Source organism: Purpureocillium lilacinum (assembly GCF_023168085.1).
Source record: "Purpureocillium lilacinum CBS 284.36 DNA, scaffold_4, whole genome shotgun sequence".
NCBI classification, from domain to species: Eukaryota; Fungi; Ascomycota; class Sordariomycetes; order Hypocreales; family Ophiocordycipitaceae; genus Purpureocillium; species Purpureocillium lilacinum.
Genome location: NW_027072114.1, coordinates 2564198 through 2588041, shown reverse-complemented (window position 1 = coordinate 2588041; position 23844 = coordinate 2564198). Strand labels below are relative to the sequence as shown.

At 58.0% G+C, this 23844-nt stretch overlaps 6 protein-coding genes across 6 annotated transcripts; 4 read left to right on the top strand and 2 right to left on the bottom strand.

The window, feature by feature from the left end:
- Positions 1-982: 982 nt before the first annotated feature.
- On the top strand, positions 983-1602 carry PLICBS_005963 (uncharacterized protein; the record flags this gene model as incomplete). The annotated part of the gene is made up of 2 exons (XM_065600827.1): positions 983-1502; positions 1598-1602. 2 exons carry the CDS (start codon positions 983-985, stop codon positions 1600-1602), a joined length of 525 nt encoding a protein of 174 aa, XP_065456899.1.
- A 3814-nt stretch (positions 1603-5416) lies between these two features.
- Positions 5417-6196, top strand: PLICBS_005962 (uncharacterized protein; the record flags this gene model as incomplete). Its single annotated transcript, XM_018319701.2, has 2 exons — positions 5417-5470; positions 5570-6196. 2 exons carry the CDS (start codon positions 5417-5419, stop codon positions 6194-6196), a joined length of 681 nt encoding a protein of 226 aa, XP_018182175.2.
- Positions 6197-10597: 4401 nt separating this feature from the next.
- PLICBS_005961 (uncharacterized protein) lies at positions 10598-12715 on the top strand (the record flags this gene model as incomplete). The annotated part of the gene is made up of 2 exons (XM_018319699.2): positions 10598-10944; positions 11002-12715. 2 exons carry the CDS (start codon positions 10598-10600, stop codon positions 12713-12715), a joined length of 2061 nt encoding a protein of 686 aa, XP_018182173.2.
- Positions 12716-12855: 140 nt separating this feature from the next.
- On the bottom strand, positions 12856-14109 carry PLICBS_005960 (uncharacterized protein; the record flags this gene model as incomplete). Its single annotated transcript, XM_018319698.2, has 1 exon — positions 12856-14109. The coding sequence occupies one exon, from the start codon at positions 14107-14109 to the stop codon at positions 12856-12858; it is 1254 nt and encodes a 417-aa protein (XP_018182172.2).
- A 3548-nt stretch (positions 14110-17657) lies between these two features.
- Positions 17658-19879, top strand: PLICBS_005959 (uncharacterized protein; the record flags this gene model as incomplete). Its single annotated transcript, XM_018319697.2, has 8 exons — positions 17658-17816; positions 17894-18112; positions 18172-18222; positions 18280-18379; positions 18433-18615; positions 18679-19042; positions 19105-19320; positions 19420-19879. The coding sequence occupies 8 exons, from the start codon at positions 17658-17660 to the stop codon at positions 19877-19879; spliced, it is 1752 nt and encodes a 583-aa protein (XP_018182171.2).
- Positions 19880-20109: 230 nt separating this feature from the next.
- Positions 20110-21804, bottom strand: PLICBS_005958 (uncharacterized protein; the record flags this gene model as incomplete). Its single annotated transcript, XM_018319696.2, has 1 exon — positions 20110-21804. One exon carries the CDS (start codon positions 21802-21804, stop codon positions 20110-20112), a length of 1695 nt encoding a protein of 564 aa, XP_018182170.1.
- Between the last annotated feature and the right edge of the window lie 2040 nt (positions 21805-23844).

Sequence of the window (23844 nt, the reverse complement as noted above, 5' to 3'; positions counted from 1 at the left end):
TTTCTCCATACCCTGGTCGCGCTGGGGCATCTGGTTACAAGCTGGATCCCCTGCCTTCGCTCGCGAACTCAGAACTTTCTTTCATCGCATCGTCAAAAAGGTTGTCCGCTTCGCCCCCCGACCTCACGCCTCTCCAAACCGCCACCAAGGAGCAAAGCCCGGGACGACTCGCCCATACGATATCGTACGAGTGTGGAGCAGCCAAACATGCTTCGCTCCGCCAGTCCGTGATAGACGATTCTACGATTCTTGCCATCAGGCCCGCTCTGGCATCTTGCGGTCCGTCGGCCAAGAGCATCTGCCTCCTGAGGCAATCATCCGTCCCAGCTGCGGGGCATACAACAGTACAACTTCTCCAACCGATATAACGGCGACTATTCTCCGATACGAGACGATCATAACTTAGTCGACAGTCCCGCTTACCCGCTGAACAGCGTTCGCGAATCCGGGAGATTGCCAACCGATCTTCGTATCTGTACGGACTCGGCCGGCTGCGTACGGCGCCTCCCAGATCTCATTGTATCTGCGGAAGAAAATACACCATTTGACTTCAATCCTGTCCGGGTGGGTTCGGTAAGAGTCGACGGACTGACCCAGAGTCCGCTACTGGGTACATTGGGTACGTTGCCATACACAATTTTATCTCTGTCGCGCTGGACACCAAATGAGCCATTGCTTCTGCGGACTCTCGCGCTGTACAATCATTGCCAGTCATGTGCCTCTCGTGCGTGTTTGTCAGGCGCACCGTCCAGCACAAGCCGTCGACACGAGACCGAATCTCGTCTATTTACGCAAGTGCCTGAACCATGTGCTGACAGAACCGCAGACAGCAAGGCTCGCTTGCACACGCGGACTTTGCATCCATTTCGACGGCGGCTTCATGGAACGGGTACCCGATACTCTTCAGTAAACCCAGAGTGCCTGAAGTACCGCCTTGATATCGCGCTTCCATTACGATACGCACATTCGCCACGACTTCACAATGAATCGGTTTCGAACCAAGAAGAAGAACAAGGATGAGGTGGCAGCTGCGCGGCCGTCGATAGAGTCGGAGGCGTCTGGCCCATTCCGCATGTTTGGTAGGAAGAGGTCGCAGGAAGACGCCAAGAAAGAACTGGACTTGGCATCTGCACTGCCACCCACCGATGACTTTCGAACGAGTCTTCTCATGACGGGCCTGTCGGCTCGGTTTTCGATGCTTCGCGAGCAAGATGACCCGAACTCGAAGCTCGGCAAAGCCAGCGACGACAGCGTTCTGTTCCCGAAAAGGCAATCAAGATTAGCAGACTTCGGGTTGGGCGCTGGACTGCACGACATCGCTGAGGTCGAGTCAATTCGGGCACCCCCGTTTTCTCGGTTCGACTCGTACAATTCGAGCGATGATGCCGCATCAACTTCGGGGAGCATAATGAACCGCTCTAAGCCCACCGATGGCAATAACCTCTTCGGAGGAAGACAAAAGATCTACAAAATCCCGGCAGGAGGCAGTGCCAGGAACGGTGGTATGGGAGGCAGGGCTCTATACGGCGACGACGTGGCTCAGTCGGCATTCCAAAAATGGAGACAATCTGAGCGAGAACGTCATTCATTAGACGAGAATGAAACCGGCGACACCAACGAATCCGATGGGCAGGTCGACTTCAGCCGCCGACGAGAAACAAACTCGACAACATCCTCCGCCCCGTCAGCTGCACGCAACTCAACCGCTGCTACATCTATCGCGTCGTCACAGCCGTCCTCGTCTGTCAAAGATTGGTCGTCCGGAGGGACAGCCATGGCTTCTTCGACCCAGCTGCCCCATCTCGAGCGCAGCGTCACGCGAACGCGGAGGCTGTATGAGCAAGGTCTTAACCAAGACCTCCAGGATCAACAATCATCGGCCGTGTCGCGAATGGATACTTTGTCTCGCCAACGTCCGTTTGGAACGCGGACACCAGACCTCACTCCCCCCGTTCCTTCTCCAACAAACGCAACTTTTGGCGATCGGGTCCTTGAGCGCCGGCCGATCATGAGCAAGGCTAGTGCCCCCAACCTTCGATCGTTCAGCCCCCCTGCTTCCTCCACGCCAATCAGTCCTGCCGAGAGCAGTAGCAATTTTCCTCGACCGGAGCCAAAACCTGCGTTTGTGGCCAGTCCGCCCCTGAGTCCCCCTATCAGCGAAACTGGGGAGCATCCAATGCTACCTATTCAGCCCAACGATCGAGGCAAGGCCACAGCGATGGGAGTCTTCGCTCGACCTGCTCAGCAGTATGACGATTTCAAGTATGCTCAGCGGCAACGGCAGCTCCAACAAGGACGCGAAACGCCGTCTGGGCGTGGGCCTGCTGATACAGGGATGGCCATGCACACATCCAGGTCTCGGTCGTCGTCATCGCACAGACAGCCGATCAATCGGGACGGTTTCGAAACAAGGGTGCCAGAATCAGTTGCGGAAGCAGAAGACGGAAACCCAACGTTCTTTGATGAGAGTGACGACGCGTCCGTCGATAACCGATCAAGCATACCCTCGGTTACTCCGCAGCTCATCATTGAGCGTCCGGATGACGAAGCACATCCTGCGTTTCGGAAGTCCGCTCTGCCGACGCCTCTTTCCCTCACGTCGCCAAGGTTCCCTGACCATGCCGGTGGCTTGTCCGGTTCGAACGAGGCCTTTGACCGCGGTGTTGATCCGCCTGAAGACTCGCCTACTTTAGGCCCAAATTCTGGCCTAAGCGGGATGGTGAGGCAACACTTGCGGCAGGACAGCTCTGCCTCGTCGATTTATGGCACGATTGAACAGCCGCCGGTGTCAGCACCCCTCGATAACCCTCAGAGCCGAGCCTCACAGGGGTCAGAATCGAGCAAACTGTCCATGGAAGCGCCCGCGGTTCGACATCCTGCTGCGCCTACTGATGCGACACCCGAGGAGCAAGATGACTTCGCACGACACTTGGCGGATGGTGCAAGACGAGTCCGGGAGAGACTGACGACGTATGTTGAGTCTGACAATGAGCGCTCTACGCCAACGACTCCCCTGTCCGAGTCAAGGGAATTGCCAGTGCCGCGGAGTAGTGGTTTGGGTATCCTTCGATCGAAATCTAGCCGCGGTTCTCTCTTCGACCGCGAGAGTCGCGAACGCAGCCGCTCAAAATCGTCCAAGTCTCGAGTGCCTGATTCCTCCAACCGCACAACGTCTCCATCGCCTCGAAAGCCGTCGACGGAAAGCACCGAGCAAAACCAGCGAGATGGTAATATTCCTGACGAAGATGGGCAAGCAAGCAGGGGCTCTCCCACAGCGGAGAAGGATGAACCTGTGCACGCTGGCTTGAAAGCATTCCGCCAGGCTCGACGAGAGCTGCAGCGAATGAAAGAGATTGAGACTCAGCAGAGACACCAAGCGCCACCGAAGCAACTCTCCATGCCTGAGCGGCCGTCCCCGCATCGGGTGATATCACACGAGAATGGTCCTCCTCCCGTCATGTTCAACCGGATGCCGCGAGACGAGTCTAGAAGCAGAAGTCGCTCCCGCGCAGGCTCCCGGGCTGCATCGGAACGTGAGAGGAGCGGTTCAGAGACTAGCACTGCCAGTCCTGCCTACACTCGGGCCACCCGACTGCGAAATGGATCGCTGACCTATGACGAACAATACGGCGGCCATGCTCCCCCTGCCGGATTCCCGAGACAGGGCCCCATGCACGGTGGCCTCCCCATTGACCCATCTGGACGTCGGGTGGGCAGAATGCGGGAGCTTTCTGACCCGAAGATTGGATCGCCGGTTCACACATCCGCGGGCGCGACTTTTGAGTCCCTTCCGTATGCTCGCTCTCGTAGCGGAAGCATGTTGAGCGCAGCAGCTTCGACGCCGAATCTGCATGCAGTTGCCAATGCACATGCACCACCATTGCCGCCAATCAATCCCCGTCGCAAGAATGGTCAGGGCTTCGGCCACCGTGGAGATGAGGGAGCTGCGAATGGATATGGCGGGACCATGTCTGACGAAGAGGGAGCACAGAGTAGTCATCGCCATGGCGGCCATCGGATGGTTCTCGATGCGAGTGGGAGGCTACGCCAAAGCCCTCCACGGGGCCCGCCAACTATTCGACCACCGCTACCACATCCCAGCATGTCAAGCGGCAACCTGCCTGGCGGGATGATCTGATCACGACCACCGGGCACTGAGCGTTGGGACTTGCGCTCACAAGATCGGCACACAAAGGAGGGTTTACGCCTCGGGAAGCAACTTTCTGACTTGAGTCAACGGACATAGTGCGGGAGAGCTATCCGGCTTTACCGCCAGAATTCATCGTGCTCAGCGATAACCTCGACCAACGAAAATCGATGGCTAAGGGGCCAATGGGGTGCATCAGCAATGTCAAGGCGTCATTTTTTGAAGGGGTTTATTTGTGCTTTCTTTACAGTTCTATGAGCACGTGTACGAATATATATCACAGCGTCGCAAAATCAGTATGTGGCGGTCGAGCAGGCAGCGGATTGAGGCTGGACTTTGATCCATGCTGTGGGTATTAGCACAGGCGACGCGGCGACGGACCTTGCAACGCGGATGAGTGCGGTTGTCGCGCGGATGCGACCGCTTGTCTACGCAGCGAATCGCCAGGGGCCACATTAGACAGCACGAACAAGCTGGAACTGTACCATAAAAGCAATCGCTTACAAATGAGCAATCCAGGCGAGGGCAAGTGATTGTTGAATCCTCCTAGTCGCAGCCGCAGAACGGGCCAGCATGTCAGGGGTCTGAGTCGAGGCTCATACCTTCCACAGGCTGGCATCAGGTCACGCATTTCCGTTATATCACGTGCCGTACTTTTCCTGTAATCGTTGATTCCGCGTCTTCGTCCCATAACTGAGCTACTCCTACTGCCTCACGTGTTGTGGAAGGCCGTCCTGGTCTAATGTTGTGCGGCCAGCGTCGGTCTCACGTTTGACGCTCCACGTTACCTACAGGCCACCACAGGCGGCTGGCTATCGAAGCATTCGGCAGGAAGTAATGCCGCGGCGCAATGTAGCTCATTGGCTCGGCTGGCGTTGATTTGGTCAAGATCTCAGAGGACCATAATCACGGAGTGGGTAGCCGGTCGCAACGTCTAGCTAGTGTCCCCCCAATGCCCCCGCCATGCCAACCACAACGTGGGGGGCAAGGAGGGCGATGGACTCGCAGGATGCCAAGGAGGGGGATGGAGACGGGCGCCTGTAGCAGGCGCGTCCTGCATCGTTCTTCGCCGGGAAGCCTTCATTCGGCGTCTTTCCCTTCCTTGGTCCCACGAAACCGAAGCGAAGCGAAGCACCGGCCGGCTCGCTACCTCCTGCAGCAGTAAAGGGCGTCCCTACCGCTTCCGTCTCCAAAGCTGGTCGTGGTCAAACTCAACTTCAACACACCCCTCAAGCTCGAATAGAAGTGCTACCGTTAATCCAATCCACAATGGCGTTCATCCGACCCTACAAGCCGTCAGATTTTGAGGCGATGGCACGCATCGTCAGTCTCCCCTCAGCTTCTCGCATCGTGCGCTCCAGCAGAGCCCCGCTCCAGCGACACCCGCGTGTCCGCGCCGTTGACTAACGAGCGTCTTTTCAGTGCCGGGACACCATGCCTCCGTCTCTTCAGGCGTCTGAGCCTGCTCGTCGCGTCGGCCCTTACCTCTGGACGCATCCCTTCACGCACTTGTCGCCCCAGACCTGCTTCGTACTGGACTCCGGCTCCGGTTCCGACCCGGTCGGCTACTGCATCGGTTGCCCCGACATTGCAGCCTTCTGTGCCGCTTGGCCTTCCTACGTTTCCTCCATCCTCGACCCTTCACCGGAGGTCCAGCCCCCCAAGTGGGAGGATCGGGGGACGAAAGCACCTTGGCTGCTCGACGACGGTCAGATCAACGAGACGGCTCTCGCTCAGATGGCATACCAAGCTGAGTGGCTGCTTCTCAACGGGCAGGAGGACCTCATGGAGGAGGGGTACAAGGCGACTATGCACATCGACCTTTTGGACGAGTGGCAAGGCAAAGGCTGGGGACGTAAGCTGATTGAGGCGTTTGTCGAGAGTGTGAAAGCCGCGCGGCAGCAGCAGGATGGGAGCGTCAGCCGAGGGATCTGGATCGGTGTCGCGGCCGACAACTCCAAGGTTGTGCCGTTTTACCAAAAGCAGGGCTTCAAGATCAAGGAGAGGAGGAAGCAGTCCAAGTCCACTACCATGGTTCGCGAGTATTAGTCACGGCATAAGCACATGCGCAACGAGCATGGCCTTTGATATCACCTAGAAAGCAGTACTAGAGAGCACAATTTGGCATTACGTCTTGTCCGATTTCGTCGTGTGTTTTGCATATGAAGCCGGCTACAAAGTCTACGGCCATGAGTCTCCGACGCAGCGCCAGCAGAAGAACCGTTGGTTTCATCGTACAGTTGTACGGACGCCGGACAAAACTCTCGAATACGAGTGCGAGGTCAAGTCGTCCCGTGGCTTCCGATAATCGCCTCCGTCAGCCCGAGGGCAGCCAATACCCGGCTGTCGCGCAGGTCTGCCTCTCGTCTCAGACAAAATAAGCCTCGACCATTCTCGTGCGCCTTCAGAACCACACAACTCCAAGCGAAACCCAGCCGGGATGAGAACAGTAGACTGAACATGCAAGGGTATCACGCCGCATCGTTTTCGACGCTGAGGGGAGAAAACAAGAGCACAAGAAGACGCCCCGGATATCGGTACAAAGCGGTGGGGAGATCGTCATTCGCGGTAGAAGAACAAAAGTCGTCGTGGTCGTAGCTCAAATCATGTCAAAGCACTAATGGCGCTGCTCGTTAGCCCGCAAGTTCCACCATGTGTCGTGGGACGGGACCTCGGCCGTACCAGGGGCTCTGAGTATTGAGACGCTGCGGGTTCACGACGCCGGGCACTCGGTGCACTGCTTGTGGCCGCAGCCGGTGCAGGTGGTGCTGATGACAATCATGCCACCGCACTTGCAGCAGTACTCGTAGGCGGGCATGTTGACTTTTTAAGCTGGTGCGTGTGGGGTGATGTATTTGAGCAGTTGCAAAGTGGTGAGTTGTAGGTCGCAGACGACTGTCCGAAGGGCGTGATGACGGAGCTGTAGCTGGTGAAAGGGCGAAGGGTGGATCTGAAGTGTGTGAGAGAGAAGGAGAAAGACGACTGCTGTGCAAGAGGAGAGGAGAGCACAGGAGGAGGTGATTCTTATAAGAGAGGCGCCGCCCGCCCCGTGGTGGCGCTGACCTTGGTCTCGGCACCACCTTCTAAGCAGGCAGAGAGTTTCCCGCATCTTGAACTCTGTGTGACAGTGACGGCCAGGAGCGGGGCGAGGGACGGGCGGGACGCCGGCAATGGAACCACTGAGGGCGGGCGAGACTGGGAGCGTGGGCGCAGAGTGGGCAGACAATCACGGCCGCTGGACGGACGCGCAGAGGGTCAAGTCCGTAAAGTCCATGATAAAAATATTGTCGTGACGCATTTCGCGGTGTCATGTCGTTGCAGTTGGCCATACTGGGAGGCAGCGAGGGCGCTGGTTGGCCCGGCTGACCACCTTGGCTTGCATGGGCGCGCGGCGCCGGGCCAGACAATCTCGCAGACAACATGCAGAGCCCCCCGGAGGTAGTGGGTGACGCAGATCTGGACAAGCGCCACCCCTGGGGGGGGAGACGGATGGGCAGCTTGACGATGAGGTTTGGTTGGGTTGGTTGGCTGTCGGCCGGGCGCCTGGCACACGAAACTCGGCGGGCTAGCCCAACTCTTTTGGTCTCAAGCGGCGCCACTAGCACCCCACGAAGGGGCCTGGCAAGCTGGGGGATATGCAGCCAACAGGCGACTGGCGGCAGGCGACATGTGCTCAAGGCTGCCCCTCTGTCGAATCGCATGCAGTGGCGCGTCATTGAGGAGCGCGTGCGGGGGCCGGCAGGGTCCGGTAACCCATCCTGATGGAACCCCAACAGCCGGTCCGGACGCCTGTCTCTGCTTGCCTCGAATGGAAGTCGGCGGCCCGTGTCGACGCCTGCTGGGCAGCCCCACGCCGGCGCGGCACCTGCGCTGGGCTGGCCGCTGGACTGGACCCTTATGCATTTATCCTCGTCTTGCGATCAGCGTTTTGCGCGTCATGAAGTCCCTTGCCCGAGACGCCTGACGTGTGTTGTCAGACACGAGATCTGCGGTCGCAAAAGGCCGGTCGCCCGCCGGAACGAGGACGAGATCGGAGCGTCGCGGGCGGGGTCAAGGGTTCTTTCTACCACCACGCAGAGCGGGCGAGCATTCGTGCCACACTCTCGTTCCCGCGGGCGAACGAACGAAGTCGGTCCCTCACACATGGCGCAGCGCCGCTTCCGGTGCGGCTCGACGGGCTGATGGGTGGTGAGTGGTGGTGAGGAGGAGTGAGGGTGTGAGCCAACGACGAGAAAACAAAACCAGGCGTCGCGCCCACTGCACACACAAGTTTCACACCCGACCTTTGCCGACTGTAAACGGCGAAATGCGCAGCCTCCGACCGACCACCCGGTGCAGGCTGAAGAAGCAAGACGAGGTGGGTGGCCAGTCAGACGGGCGGCATGCGGAGGCGGCTCTGGGCCCGACAGGACTCGACGGCGGGAGTATCGGAGCAGAATTGATGCATGCTTCGTTGCCTTCCGTGTCGGCTTCCCATCGACACTGGAAAGTGGCTGCCTACCTGCGTGCCTGCCTGCAGCTCGCCCGTGCCTGTGCCAGTAACCCCGCTGAATCATCGTCGGGGATGCTGTTGCATCCTTCCCGCCAGCTTCCATCACATGTGACAACAGGAGAAAAACGCAAGCAGGCAGGGCCTGGGACTCACTGCAGCAATGACGAGGCGAGGCACATCACGACCGAGAGAGTCGCCACTCAGGCCAGGGCCGACAGACGAGATGCTAAAATTGGCGATGTGATTTGAGAATGCACATTCCGGGTTCCCCGCCGCCCAAAGGTGGCCAACATGGGGGGGCGCTGGCGGCATGGCATGGGTCGCCTTGTTGGAGCGAGTGCTGACGAGTTGCCTGTGGCTGATGCTCACCTTGTTCGCCTCGTCTCGGCGATCGTGACCCCGCGACGACAGGCTTGTCCCAGTCGAGAGCGGCTCTCGTCGTCGACGTGGAGTAACTCGTACAGTGCGTTGCTGACCACGAATTACATGTACGAAGTACAGACCCATCAGTGGCATCCCGGCTTGCCACATGCTGGCGCCGTGAGGTCCCGTGTCAGTCGCGCGCGGGGCGCGTTGCACGGCATGCTGCCAAGCTTGCGTCATGTCACCTCGAAAACGGCGGCGAGTCATCGCTACGACGTCGGTACGATCTCTTCATGCAAGTCGAGCCGGTCGCGGACGTCACGCAAGCCGACGGACGCCCTGGACTGCTGGCATGCCTCGACCGGCGACAGCCTTCGGGAGGCAGAGCCTCGAGATGCGCGGTGTTGTTGCGCGATCAGATGCCCTCGTCTGACAGGACAAATGGATCAGACTCCAAGTCTCGCCAAGATTGATGCAGAGGCTCAGCAGCCGTCTGTGCACCCGTTTCCCACGGACCAGGGCCCCAAGCTCCCCGGCGCCCCAAGAAGGACGCCATCCTTAAGGGCTGTGTCAGCCGCAAAGCGATGCCATTGGCCTCCTGATCTCGCAGCCTGGACGCTGCCCCAATGAGCGACCCCGCTGGCTGACGCCGTTTCCAATTCGCATGGCCCAAGCTCCAGGAAGTCGCCGTGCCTTGTCAGGAGCCTCACAGGACACCTTGGCTTGCCCGCCCAAAAACAGCCTTGGTGTCTGCCCGCACGTGTGGCTGGCCAATGGCCCTCTGGCGCGGGGTGCCACAAGCCCTGCCGGAGGGCCACCGAGAACCCAATGCTCGGCGATCTTGCATCGGCGCGCGCATTGCAGCGAATGGATGAATGCCCCGGGAGGTGGGTGGCCTACATTTGGCATCTCCCATCTCATCATGGGCGACGCCGCCAATTTCGGTATTCACTTCGCCGTGCTGAAGAGGTGGAGACGCGAGAGCCCGCAACGAAGCCTTGCGCCCGCAGTCTGGCAAGCATGGAGAACTGTATCATCGCTGCGGATGTCGTCGTCTCGCGAGGCGAACTGCAGCGCATCGGAACGTTGCCGGACCCCAGAGGCTCTGTGCTGACGCCACCAAATCTCCAGACTCAGGGCCTCTTTAAACGGCCACCATCCGCCTGCCACCGTCGACCAACGACGTTGCTGCATGACAGTTGCTTGTCGCCTGACTGAATCTCGACGAAGACGAGCGTGTTTCGACTCTACACTTCTGCAGCGGATTGCAGTTGCCTCGTGTTGCTTCAGTCACCATGGCATGTACCCCATTCCCACTCATACCCAGTCACCCACCTTGTCCAAGTCCTCGGGATCTATCTGCTAACACACAACCACAGAGGTTGCCAATTCGCAACGACGCACCGCCGAGCTACGACGAAGCCGCTTCCGCGCACTCACTCGTCAGCGCGGAAGTATGTGGCGCAACTCTGCATCTTGGTCCTGTGCCGTCAAAGGAGGCGCTTGTCGTCAAGGTCCAGCCTCCACAATCACCGCCCGTGGATATCCATCATGTACCTTGCGACATTGTTCTCGTGATTGATGTCTCTGGCAGCATGGGCGCATCCGCTCCCGTACCAGGGGAAGGGGGTTCCGAAGACACCGGACTCTCTGTATTGGATCTCACGAAGCATGCTGCGCTCACTATCATCGAAACCCTCAACGCGGATGATCGACTTGGAATCGTCACGTTCGGAAGCAAGTCAAAGGTTATACAGGACCTTGAGCCCATGAACGATACATCCAAGGCCAAGGCCAAGGACAACATCAAAGCCATGGTCCCTCAAGATGCTACGAATCTCTGGCACGGGATCCGCGACGCCATCGAAGTATTCAAGGACGGAGGACGCAGCTCACGAGTGCCGGCCATGATGGTTCTCACGGACGGCATGCCAAATCACATGTCGGCATCCCTTTCTCCGACCTTGCGTTACTTTGATGTACTGACACAGCCATCTAGGTGCCCCCCGGCCGGTTACATTCCTAAACTCAGGTCCATGTCAAAACTGCCCGCAACAATCCACACATTCGGTTTCGGCTACAGCTTGAGGTCGGGATTGTTGAAGTCCCTGGCGGAGTTTGGAAATGGCAATTACGCTTTCATCCCAGACGCAGGCATGATCGGCACCGTGTTTGTTCACGCGGTTGCCAACCTTCAGGCTACATTTGCGACAAACGCAAAACTAACACTAACCTATTCGAACGATCTCCAGGTCGAGCAGACCATGGATTCGTCGGTTCTCCAGGAAGAGGCGAGAGAGACGGGATCGAAGGAAAGCAGACTGAAGGTGCTGCAAATACCGCTCGGCAATCTGCAATACGGGCAGTCTCGTGACATATTCCTGCGGGTCAGGAGGGGTGCCGCGAACGAGGCCGACGGAGAACTCATTCTACGACCCACCGATCTAGATGTCGAAGCTACACTCGACTTCGACACGGCGCGGATTCCCTCAGCGTCCCCAGATTCGAAAACGCTGAACGATGCAGACCATGGAAGTTTCACCCTGTCGGTGCGCGGAAGCCTAGCTCACCAGGCTACCGACTTGAGTGACGCAGAGGTGGCCTATCATGAGTCGCGAGCACGGATTTGCAAGTACCTGTCCTCATGGTTCCCCATCGGACCAGATGGTGAACACAGGGTGCTCGCGGAGGGACGAGCGCAGAAACAAAAGGAGCTGGCTCTGCTGCTCGACGAAATCCCGGCGCGAAACCACTTCGACCCCCTGAACCAGTCGTTGATGGAGGATCTGACGGGGCCAGAGCCCAAGGGGCAAATATCTCTGGCCATCAACACCGACGAGTACTTTAACAAGTGGGGTGTGCACTACCTGCCGTCGTACTACAACGCCCACTCGCGGCAGATCTGCAACTCTTTCAAGGATCCCGGTCCACTGCAATATGGCATCAACAGCCCGTTATTCGTCGCATGCCGCGACCGACTTGACGAGGTTTTTGACAATCTGCCTGCCCCTGAGCCTACACCGACAACTCGACGCGGTTACGTTGGCTATGGAGGCCATCATGTTGGTGGCCACGCGGGTAGCCGACCGAAAATATCCATGAGTCGGTATCGCGATGCCCATGGCGTATGCTTTGCGGGCTCGACTCCTCTAGAACTGGCTTCCGGGAGGATCGTACCAATTCGAAAGCTGAAGCGAGGCATGAAGGTTCGCACCCCATCTGGGTCGCGAAAGGTCGCACTGGTATTGAGGACGCCCGTGCAGGCGGCCACGCTTTGTCGGGTCGGATCACTCGTCGTCACGCCCTGGCATCCCATATCTCTCGACGGAAAGTCGTGGACGTTCCCTGCGGATGTCGCGGAGGGCATAGTGCGGTACACCGGGTCCGTGTACTCGGTGATGCTTCAGCGAGATAGGAACTCGAGGGCGCACTCCATACGCGTGGGCTCAGTCTGGGGCGTCACGCTCGGCCACGGCTTGACCCACGGGAGCGACGCGCGCGCCCACGCATTCTTCGGGGACTACAACCGCGTCGGAAAGAGCCTCGTTGGGCTCGGCGTGGACCGCTCTGGGGTTGTTGAAGGTCGCGGCGTGGAACGCGACCCGCAGTCTGGTCTGGTCGTCGGCTTCAGGGCAAAACCAGCCGCCAGAACTGGCTTTCAGCTTCACCAGTCGATGGTGCGCAAGGTTTCCTTGTCGCAATCTAGTGTATAGGCGTTGCGCGCACTGGTTGGACGGTGTCGGTCATAATATGTATCTTTTTGCATGCTATCTAGTCGTAATACAACACGCTGCGCGTGCCCCAGCTTCTCAAAATCCTCGGAGTGACAATCCTCGGATTCGGTCCTCATCCATTACTCACGGGCGAAGAGACCTGCCATTCCCATGCCCGTCCCCACGCACATGCTCACCACTCCGAGATCGCCTCCGTCTCTCCGTAGGCCGTGCATAAGCGTGCTCGTCATCCTCGCTCCAGTAGCTCCGAGCGGGTGACCCAGAGCAATCGCTCCGCCGTCTGGGTTTACACGGCCCTGCTCCCATGCCTTCTCCAGGTTCAAAGCACGCAGACAGTGGATTGCTTGGCTGGCAAACGCCTCGTTAATCTCCCATCTCTGGATATCCTCAATGGACAGGCCATGCTGCGCGAGGAGTCGTGGGATCGCCAGCGCCGGGCCAATGCCCATCTCGTCGGGGGCGCAGCCCACGGTCACGGCGGAGACGAAGCGGCCGATGATGCGGTCCTGCAGCCCGAGCTGCGTGGCGGTGCTGCGGCGCATCAGTAGCGTCGCTGCCGCGCCGTCGGATACCTGGCTGGAGTTTCCGGCCGTGGAGGCGCCGTCGGGCTTAAACGCGGGCTTCAATTTGGCGAGCGCCTCCGCCGAGACAGTGTCGCGGATGCCGTCGTCGCGAGTGACGGTAATGGTCTGCTCCTCGCCCACGGCGTTGCCCTGCTTGTCGACCTCCTGGAAGCGCGTTGTCACGGGCACAATCTCGTCGTCGAACCGCCCAGCCGCGCGGGCTGCCGAGGCGCGGACGTGAGACTGCGCGGCAAAAGCGTCTTGGTCGGCGCGCGAGACGTTGAAGCGCGAGGCTACGTTCTCAGACGTGAGGCCCATGGGCATGATGCAGTCCCTCGCGTCCTTGACGGGCGATTCCTTGAGCGCCGGCCACACGTCCACCGGCACGGCCCTGCTGCCGTAGTTTCTCGTCATGCTTTCCATGCCCGCGCCGATGCCGACGCTGATCATGCCCGTCCGAATCTGCGCGGACACCGACGCGATGGCTTGCAATGACGACGAACACGCGCGGTTGACTGTGTAGAGGCACGTCTCATTCGGGTAGCCGACGTGGTTGAGTGCCATCCGTGCGGCCTTGGATCCGCCCAGCTCGGAGAGCACGACGCCGACGCCGACGTCCTCCACTGGGACATCCGGATGGCGTTCGCGCAGGGCGCGCAGGACGGTAGCGAGAAGCTCCTCCGGATAGGCATCCTTGAGCTGGCCCTTGTAGGAGCGGCAGATTGGCGTGCGCACTGACGAGAGGATGACCACGTCGGAGGCGGACTTGGCGAGGACGGCGGCAAGGCCGCGTGGTGGCAGGGCGCTCATCGTGATAGATACCTGGCCCGTGCGTGGAGTTTTTGCTGCGTCCCTTTTTCAATGACCAGATGTAAAACAACGCGACCGCGACAGAGAAATGTCAAGAGTCGAAAACGTCGAGCGGCGCGCGGGCGGGCAACGGAAAGGGGACGACGGCACGGTGGTGAGGTCGGATGCTGGCGGCTAATTCAATATCCGCCCGCCGTGAAGCTCCGAGTTCCGTTGCCGACTCGATCCGCCGGGGCGCGCTCCGCTGTGGGGGTTGGGTTGGGGGGGAAGTTTTGGGTCTTTGCGGGGGGACAGTCTTTGGCATCTCACTGGCTGGCTGGCGGTGTTGGCGGTTAACATGTCCCCGGTTGGATCGGATTTGGGGGCTTATGAAGAGATTAGTACTGCTGACTCTAGAGCGTGTCTACGTCAACACTGCAATAACTGCGATGTTCATACTCCAAGGACGGCCGCTCTGTCGGTTACAAGAAGTCATCTTTATCGCGGCGATGCACCAGACAGCGCAAGCAGACGGACAACTCTCTCGGCCAGACCTGCGCATACCCTGTATCAGGGTTCTTGCTCTGGCATGCTTTGCTCATCCCTCCGGTCCAAGCTCTCGGTCGCCTACAGCCCGTCCCGGCTGCGGAAACGCGACGCGGCGACACCATCCAGTGCCCAATGCAATCAGCTCATAGCTACCTCGCGCGTCTTGTTTCGTGGGGCCATGGCACGTTCCTCCAAACAGCCCTCCCAGAGCGTACTGTCTCAGGTACATGTACGAGTGTGTCGCTGAGCATCGGAACAAATGGCATCGCTACACTCGTAGTTTCAACCTCTGTTTTAGGAGGCGCAAAGGCCCCCTATTCCCAGGAGGTGATATCCTTCCACTGCAGCACGAATCCTCCATGTTGGTCCTGATTTGCATAGAGTCCGTGGCGAATAGCAGAGGATTTGGCAGCCAAGCCAGCCACAAGCACGACCTTGCAATGCTTGGAGTGCATTTACATGCATGATGAGAGTTCAAGGCGTCCTACCCCCCACCTCTTCCAATTTTATCTTTGGAACAGCATCGTGACCGCGGCAGTGGTAAGAAGCACCCGGTCCTGATTTGTACTTGGCTAAGCGTGGCGCGAGAGCCAAGCTTGGCAGTCAGTGTGCCATTGATGTCCATGTCCACGTTGAGACAATTTCCGGGGCAACGAGTCCAAAGTTCCCGAGATTTCGACCGACGATGTCGGAAAAGACACCTCACAAAGTGTCGTGACTTCGGCATCGATGCCTACCAACAGCAAGTAGCCCTCGCTATAGCGAGATTGGAGCCGCGTAAGCTTGGTTGTGGCAATCATTTTCGCTGTGACTGGATTGACGCTCCAATCTTGACTGGGTGAATTCATGCCAATATGCAAGAACACTTTGCACATGATTGCACGACACTGCGAGACTGCTCTAAGTTTAGGCCGATACATTGTTCCCCATCGATTGAGCAGGCTGAGGACCTGCAGGAGTTCGGTGGCTGGATCACGGACCTCGCATGGCACTTGCGCTCCAAGCCGCACACACCCAGGCGGCTCAGCATGTCGCTTGGTTTGGCAACGGACTCGAAATGGTTCCTGATGTGGATCTGCACCGAGGACTTTCATGTTTCAGCCGGCAATTCAGTGATATGCTTGTTGATGTATGAAGGATGTGACGCATATCCCGTCAAGACAGAAGCTGTACTTTCCAGTGCCCTGTTCATCGATATAAATGCATAACATCACCCAGCTGTACCCTCTCTCTTCTCGACAAGCGAAATATTATAAACTTGGCCTGTTGCCTTGACCAGCTCTATCAGTCGGATCGAACACCACTTCCATCCAAGAAATCTAATAGCCGACAATATGAAGTTTTTTATCACTATCTTGACCCTCGTTGCCGGTTTGGCACTCGCCTTCCCCGATGAAAACCCGAACGAAAACCCGAACGAGAATTCCTGTCTTGTATGTTGGTCCACAGAAATGACTGAGTGTGGGTGGTGACGCTAACGTGGCCGTCATCAAGGGCAAAGGAAGAGCTTGCCAACCGGATGGAAGCAAGGTAAATTGCGGAGAGATTCACTCAAGCTCAGCGCCAGAAGTACTGACAGACTTCCTAGGGCGCTTGCTGCAGTGGATTCTGCCTTCGGTTGAAGGGCGCAGGAGTCGTACGGCCACCCTCGTCTCGGTGTTCCCCAGCACCTGGTGCACTGGTGCGTGAAGGTTGCTGACCAGGTCTACAGGGCAAATGCACCTAACATCACCGAATCGACGGAAGGGAGCCGACTTCATTTGCAGGCAATACAGTTCCAGCATGGCCGATTGCATGCGGTTCACGTGCAAGGTGGTGGAGGACGTTACGCGCAAGGACCTCTCGCCCATTAAAACCCGACCGACATTACACAAGCTTGTTTTCGGTCCGAGCTATTCTAGTTTATATATAGCATTATTCATTGAAACGACATTGAGCTTTAGCCGCGCCGCTTTGCTGACATAGGAACTGACCGTTGCGACAATGAAATGTGCTGACTCTACGTCTTATATGTGACGAGTTCTGGGTGTGGTTACTGGTGCTGTGTCTGCGCCCCTCGAGTTCGAAGGAACAAGCAAGACGTTGCTCGGCAGCTACGTAGTACCTCCAGGCGCGTTCGTCCGATAATCGGTAGGGTGTTGCTCCAGCCGAAAAGCTTCCCATCTGGTCCATGAGGCACGCGTCGGCGTCGAGCATTTCCACCTCGTCACTCAGAGGCCTTGCAAATACCCGCGGGCCACTGTGGCGGCGGCTAGGTGAGGCCTCATAGCTCGGACAGACTCCACATGGTCGTGGACCGTATGGCTGGATGAAGTGATGTTTCATCAGCCACGCAGGTCCCCGGAGTATTGACTCCTAGTAGAGCGAGCTATCAGTGTCTAGAACTCGCGGGGATGTCCGAATGTGCAGGGGTAACAGCTCTGTGGCTAGCAGGCATTACCATTCGGATCACCAAGGGACGGGCCGCATTCGCACGGCATTTCTTCAGCTAAGCCTCCCTGGAGTGGCCGCGAGTCTCGGCAATATCTTGGTGCGTGGCGGCAGCTGGGATTGGGCTCACCTGAGGCCTCGTGTTGTCAGCCGCAGCGGCTGGCAACTGGGGCTTACTGCAGAAGCTTAGTGCAGTAGCTTAGTGCATCCCGAAGCCCTCACGGAGTACCCGTGCGAGGATGTCGAGACTGTGTGGTCTTCAGCCTGGTCTCAGAAAGCTCCTCGTAGCAATGTGGCTGACGCCAGGAAGAGGATGTTGATCGTTGCCGTGCCGCTGTCGGCTTACAGGACTGCAAACGGTTGGTGATGGAGCGGCAGCCTGGGCGAGCTGAACGACCCTGGTCGCGTCCTGCGAACTGCTGGGAAGCCGGTGAGAGTCTTCAACGGCCCGCCCACTGCGAAGGGGCAACGATTGCGGCGCATCCATGGTTCCTAAAGGGTAGACAGCTTGTACGATATATATAGAGAACCTCCAGCGTATATGGGGGCGTGACGAGCAAGACACTGGAGCACTCCGTCACCTCGACAAAATGCCCGCCAAAGTACTGAAGAACATCGAAGGCTGCAAAGCCTTTCCGTCCGATCAGTCTCAGATCCCAGACGGAAAGTACTTGATTGCCAGCGATGAGGAGCGCAGCGTGGAAGCTGTCGATGCCGACATCAAAGCCGAGATATGGTTCAAAACTCCAGTCAGTCCTGAGTCTCGTGGCGGCACCCCGGCGGAATGATCGGTCGACTAACATGAACAACGCTACGTCACATGCAGGCTCTCGATATCGGAACCATTCGCAAGATCGATCGTCTCCAGCTGCTAGCCGACTCGCACGACCAGGGCTACGCTGACATCACCTCTGGTGGCAACTGGACTTGGTTTGAGCTCGCGATTCTGGAAGATGAATCGGCCTATAAGCCGCGCGTTAAGGATGGCGTGGACCTCGTGTGGAAGAGCCACGACAACCGCTTCCTCGAGGAGGAATTTGGCTGGGTTAGACTCATGGGCTTTCCAACGCTCCATTTCTGCGGCAGGGCTGACGTGACAGTTAGTCTCAAGGAAAGGTGTTCGACGAGCAGCACGACTTGCTACGTTTGGTCGAGGTATGGCCGTCACTGGGCGCCTTTTGCAAAGGTACAGGTACTGACATATCTTGGTAGGATGGCAATGTCATTGCGGTCCGCCTCTGTGCGCGCTTCTCCGGCTGGTCCATTTCAGCGCGAAAGGGCTACCTCACGATCGAGATTGACACGGATGAGAGTCAGTGCTCCTCGGACTCTCGGGGCGACTGGCACAATTCTAACACAACGCAGTCGAGCGCGACCCTCCGCCTGCCTACGGCGACATCGTCTCCAAGGTTGAGAACATCCAGGCGGTCTTCAGGGAAGTGAACAACTCCATACAGGCCGGCTTCATGCCGACCCTGCCCGATGGGCTGCACACGGCGCAACTTCTTAGCACCGGAGCCGAACGGCCCCTACGGGTGCTCTCGCTTGGTCAGTCCATGGAACCTCAAGCCGCAGCCCAGCGGGGATGCTAACATGCCGCGACGGGAACAGACGGCGGCGGCGTCCGTGGTCTCTCTTCTCTGCACCTCCTCAATGCCGTCATGAAGAAAGCCGCGCCAGACAAGAAGCCCTGCGAGGTGTTTGACATGATTGGCGGGACCAGCACAGGCGGGTACATTGCCATCATGCTCGGACGCCTCAAGATGAGTGTCGACGAGTGTATCAAGAAGTACGAAGACTTCATGGTCAAGATCTTCAACAAAGGCACGCTCAAGAAAGGCCTCGACTTTATCAGCAATGGCGAATTCTATGACGAGACGGTGTTGGAGAGCCTCATCAAGCAGCTCATCAAGGAGAAAACGGGCGACGAAAACACGGAGCTCCTCGAAGCCGCCGGCAACCCCGCGTGCAAAGTGTAAGCAGACTTTCTGTCACGGTGCAAGAGGCTTTTGAGTCGTTGACCCTGCATTGTCACAGATTCTGCATGGCCGTGTCCCAGCAGGCCGGCAACAATCGCGGGCCCATCTTCCTCCGCTCGTACCAGAACAAGCAGGAGATGTCCCTCATTCCTGACATCAAGATCTGGCAGGCTGCGCGTGCGACGTCTGCTGCGCCAGCATACTTCGCCCCCATCACGGTCGGGAATTACACCCTCGTTGATGGAGGCATGGGGGCGAACAACCCCCTGGGATGGTATGAGCCCCTGAATGCCGCGACGTGCACTGACCAGCCACTGGCCAACAAGCGCGCGTTGGACCGAGCAATGCTGACATGAAACTTGGCGACGGACAGGCTTTGGACAGAGGTTCTGGCCGTCTTTGGGCCCGCGCGGCCTACCTCGTGCTTCCTCTCCATCGGCACAGGCATGGCCGCGAACCAATCCATCCCTTCGCCTGGCGCTGTTCCGAGCCACACTGTCGAAGCCGCCTTCGCCGCCGTTGCAACCAATACTGAACTGACCAACATCCTCTTCCGCGCCCTCGTGAACGCCTTTGCCCCGCGGCCGATGGAGAAGAAGTACTGGCGCCTCAACGTGAGCCAGGAGATCCCTGCCTGGGATGAGGAGAAACGAACTTGGTTTGGGCTTGGCGGCACATACGTTGTGCATCATCCCCAAGACTACAAAGATGTGGGCGCGCTTGACGATGTGGGAGCTCTCAAAGCGCTCATCGAGATGACCGGGAAGTATATTGGGGATCAAGATGCCATCATTGGCGAGTGTGCCAAAGCATTAATGGCAGCAGTGGCCTAACACACCTGGTCGATGTTGGCAAGCAAGCGGTAGAATGCTGCCGGACACGACAGTAAGGTGCTCACACGATGGCTGGATGACCCCAGGGAATCGCGACAAGTGTTGCTAAGGTAGCTTGGTATTCATCCATTCGTTCTCACTCAATGAGATATGCCAGGGCCGATCTATGACATCTGGGCCATTTGTAACTCTTCAACATAACATGTCCAAGCCAGATCCCATGATCTATCTCAGTCGCGGTACTGGATGCCCAAACCAACTCGCGGATCATCGGGCAGAGGGCCGCCAACGCGCATCTTCTTTGGGGGGCTGCCATGACCCCGTCTGATGTCGTCCTCTAGCGGCAACCCTTCGCTGAACTTGCGTTTGTCCACACCGCTGCCTGTAGTTGATAGGAGCTTGGCTTGCATCCTGGCTGACGTCTCCGTCGGGTGTGGGGACAGATCCCGCGAGCCGGCCGAGCTGGGCATATCAAAGCTCCTCCCTGGATTTCGACGGAGCATCTCGGTAGCTGCCTGGCTCGCCTGACTGCCGGCAAGCTCTTCGGCATCATCGTCTTCAGTGCGGCGTCGATGGCGTGGAAGCGGTTGCCGCGATGAATGTGATGTAAAGGATGCAGCGGCGGCGGACTCCAGGGCCTGTCTGGCCAACTCCTCCGTATCCTCCACTGATATCGTGCTCTCTCTACTCTTGCGTCGCCTCTCTTGCTTGGGTGTTGGCGTCGTCGTCGCGAAGTGAGACTGAGTATGCCGATAGCGTGGTTCTGTTTGGGGGACCAAGTCGACGGAAGGCAGTAGAGCCGCGTCGCGGGTTCGGTTCACCGGCGTGGTGGGTAACGAAGACATGGACTGAGCGTTTCGACTGTGCTTCCCAGCGTGACGCTGGACAGCACGATGTGGTGTAGATGGGGCGCTGTTATTGTCCTGGCTCATGGCTTGCAGCAAGGCGGAAAGACCATGCTCCGGGACGTCGTGTTCATCACGTTGCGCTGATCTCGGTGTGTGATGATGCGCTGTTCGGTACTGTTGCGGGGTCGAGGCACTCTGCTGCTTCGGGGTCAGAGCGTGATGGAAAATGCCGCCGGGACTGCACAGCCTGTGGAAGTGCTCGCGGTTTTCCCGAATCCTTGTAAGGAGCATGTCCCTTTCCTCAGCAAGACCAATAGTCTCCTCCTCCTTCTGTTGAATGACTTTCTTGGCCGCTTTGAGTCGTCGGTGAAGCGTTTCATTTTCCTCCATGGCTTCCTCGTACCACTTCTTCATCTGCAGGTACTTCAGCTGTGTGGACTCGGAAGCCGTACTCAATTCCCGTCTTGCTTGTCGACTATGCTCAGCCAAGCGAAGTGCGTCGACCTCCCGGCGCACCATGTCGTGTTCCACAGCAGCGCGCTTGGAGTCCTCCTCTGCCTGCAGGCTCAGCAGATTGTATTGCAATTTGTGGTGCGCAGCCTCCATTTTAAGCTTGTGGTGCTCGGCAACGCAGGTCTGCAGCATAGATCGAAGCTCGTCGGCCGGAGCGTCGAGGATTTGTTGGGACGCTGGGGGCACGAAATCCGAGCCCAGGTCGCGGTCGCGGATGTTTTGAAGAATGGTGGCTGGCGGGGAAAAGAGCGCGGATTGCTGTGATTGTGAGTAGGTTCGCCTTGCGTTGCTTGCGGCGTGGGCGGCGACCTGGGTTGACGGTGGTGGGGTAAGAGAGGAGGGTATTACAGTCGCACCGGGCCTGTCATCGTTGGCTTCAGTTTTGAAGGACTGATTGGGGTCTATCGGTGAGCCTGGTATTTCGGTCGATGGCAATGTGATCTGCGATGATGAAGGCGGCGGCCCGGTCTCGCGTGGAGTCGCGGGCTCAATTGGACTGAGGGCATCATCGTCGGGCGTCACGCCATTCGGCTGCCGAGTCTCAAGTCCCGTGTCCGAAGCCATTATGACTGATGCAGTGTGTTCGACTGAGAGGGTGGGATGAACTGTTTTCGAGATGATTTCGTTGCTGAGCGAGGTCGAGGTGTTCAGCCGCACCACCGGAGAGGCACGTCTGTGTGCCTAACGGGGTCGGCCTGATGACGCCAGCTACGTCTCAACACGTGAAGGCGGTCGCACAGCTCGAGCAAGGCGATATTGCAGGGGAGCTTATCGCGATAGCGTAGAGCGTTGGGGTATTTGGAGTGCGCAAAAATCGTGTAGATTCGGGCGAGAGTTGCTCAATTGCAGCGAAGCGGGAGATCGAAGAGTTGTTGAAAGGTCACGATGCGGCACGGCTGCGTGCGGGCTGTTGCTGGGGAGAAAGTCGAGAGGCTGGCCGTCGCTGGGGTAGGGGCTAGACCCAATCCAGTTGGCCTGTGCTGGCGGGAGCCGGTTCCGGGCCAGGTCAGGGGTCGAACGGAAATAGCCGAGAATTTCCCGCCGAACCCCTTGAACTGTCTCACCGAAAACAATCACCTTGTTTACGGAGCATGAGCCTTCCACGTCTCCACTTGCACACACGTATATGAACGCGTTACACTGACCCGTTCAAGCGAGAAGCAGACGTGAGTGCGGTGTCTCAGAATATCTAGCTCACGCTTTGCGAGTGCTTCGCGATAATGCCGGGTGTCAGTCTCCAACTTGAAACAGCTTCGTCCGATTCGCCCAGGTACAGACAGACCTGGGAGTTCTGGACCACGGACGAAGTACAGCAGGCGATTGTTACACGCAAAGTACTCCGGGTTTCGAAGAAGAGATGCCATAGTCTATGAACGCTCTCTGTAACATTAAACCAAAGTGCACTTGCCCTCCGAGCGCACACAACAGACAGACGTCCCTACCACCCGCCAGATCCTCACGAGGTGCCTGGATGCACATAGCCTTCCTCGCACTCATGCTCGTGTGCGTGCACGCGCCGTTTTCTGCTCCTCTTTTCCACGCTCTTCTTCCCATGGTGAAGTAAACTCCGTACACCCATCAGCGGCAGAATCACAGGCCACATGATCAACACAGCAAACCACCACAGTACCACAGCAAGCTTGTCCCTCCGTGTCCTATCGGAATCGAGGTACCACTCAGGCACCCATCGCCCGGCCCTGCCTTGGCCATTGAGGCACAGGATACAGATGACGCCAAATGTGAGCCATCCACACACCGATATCGGGATCAGCAGTTTCCAGAGCGCGCTGGAGTCGGCCCCCGTCGCTCCAGTCATGGCGGACTTGTTGAAGATATGGCGGCCTCGCTGTAGTATAGATACGGTCGGAGCGGCGGAGATAAACTCGATGTCGTGGTTTGGGTTTCCGGGAAACGGAAGCCTGGCTGAGTTTTGAGGTAGCTGCGTTGCCGTCGACAGTGAGTCGAGCAGTAAAGATGTGTATCGTAGAAGTCTGCTTTGTGAATGTATGTCGAGCAATGTCGAGCGCCGTCCGGATATGGGTGATAGATTAATTGACGAGTCAGATCAGACCGCATGATGCCACCTGTGAGATGGACAGCAGGGCTCGAAGTGTCTGTGATGATGATGCTTGGCGAAGACTGATCACTCCTGCCGCCCTGTGGAGGCACTGGGGTTTTGCGCTGGGAAGCTAACACCTGGGTCTTACTTGGTGAGGGCAACTGCCTTCCAAACAGCAGCGGTGGTACGTGTCACGGCGAGCTACTTCTCGTCGCGCTGGAGCTGTAATGGCGAATTGTGAATCGGTACCAGTGGCTCCGAACTACGAGTCGACTCCTAGAGTTGCATTCGCTCCATGTCCAGCGATGGTGTATTGAGTCTTAACACAGGTCAACACTCTCCTGGCTCTAACACAATACCATGATCTCTACATTGAATGCATGCTTGAACACTGGCCTGTCTCAGAAAGAGAGGTCAACCTCTCCGACAAGACTCAGGTTTGGTATCACGAGTCAATGCCGGGGAAGGAAGGCGGGGACACGAGGCCCACCAACTGCACTGAGGGTTCAAGCCTCAAGTCACAAGAGAGTAGGCGGCGCATTCGC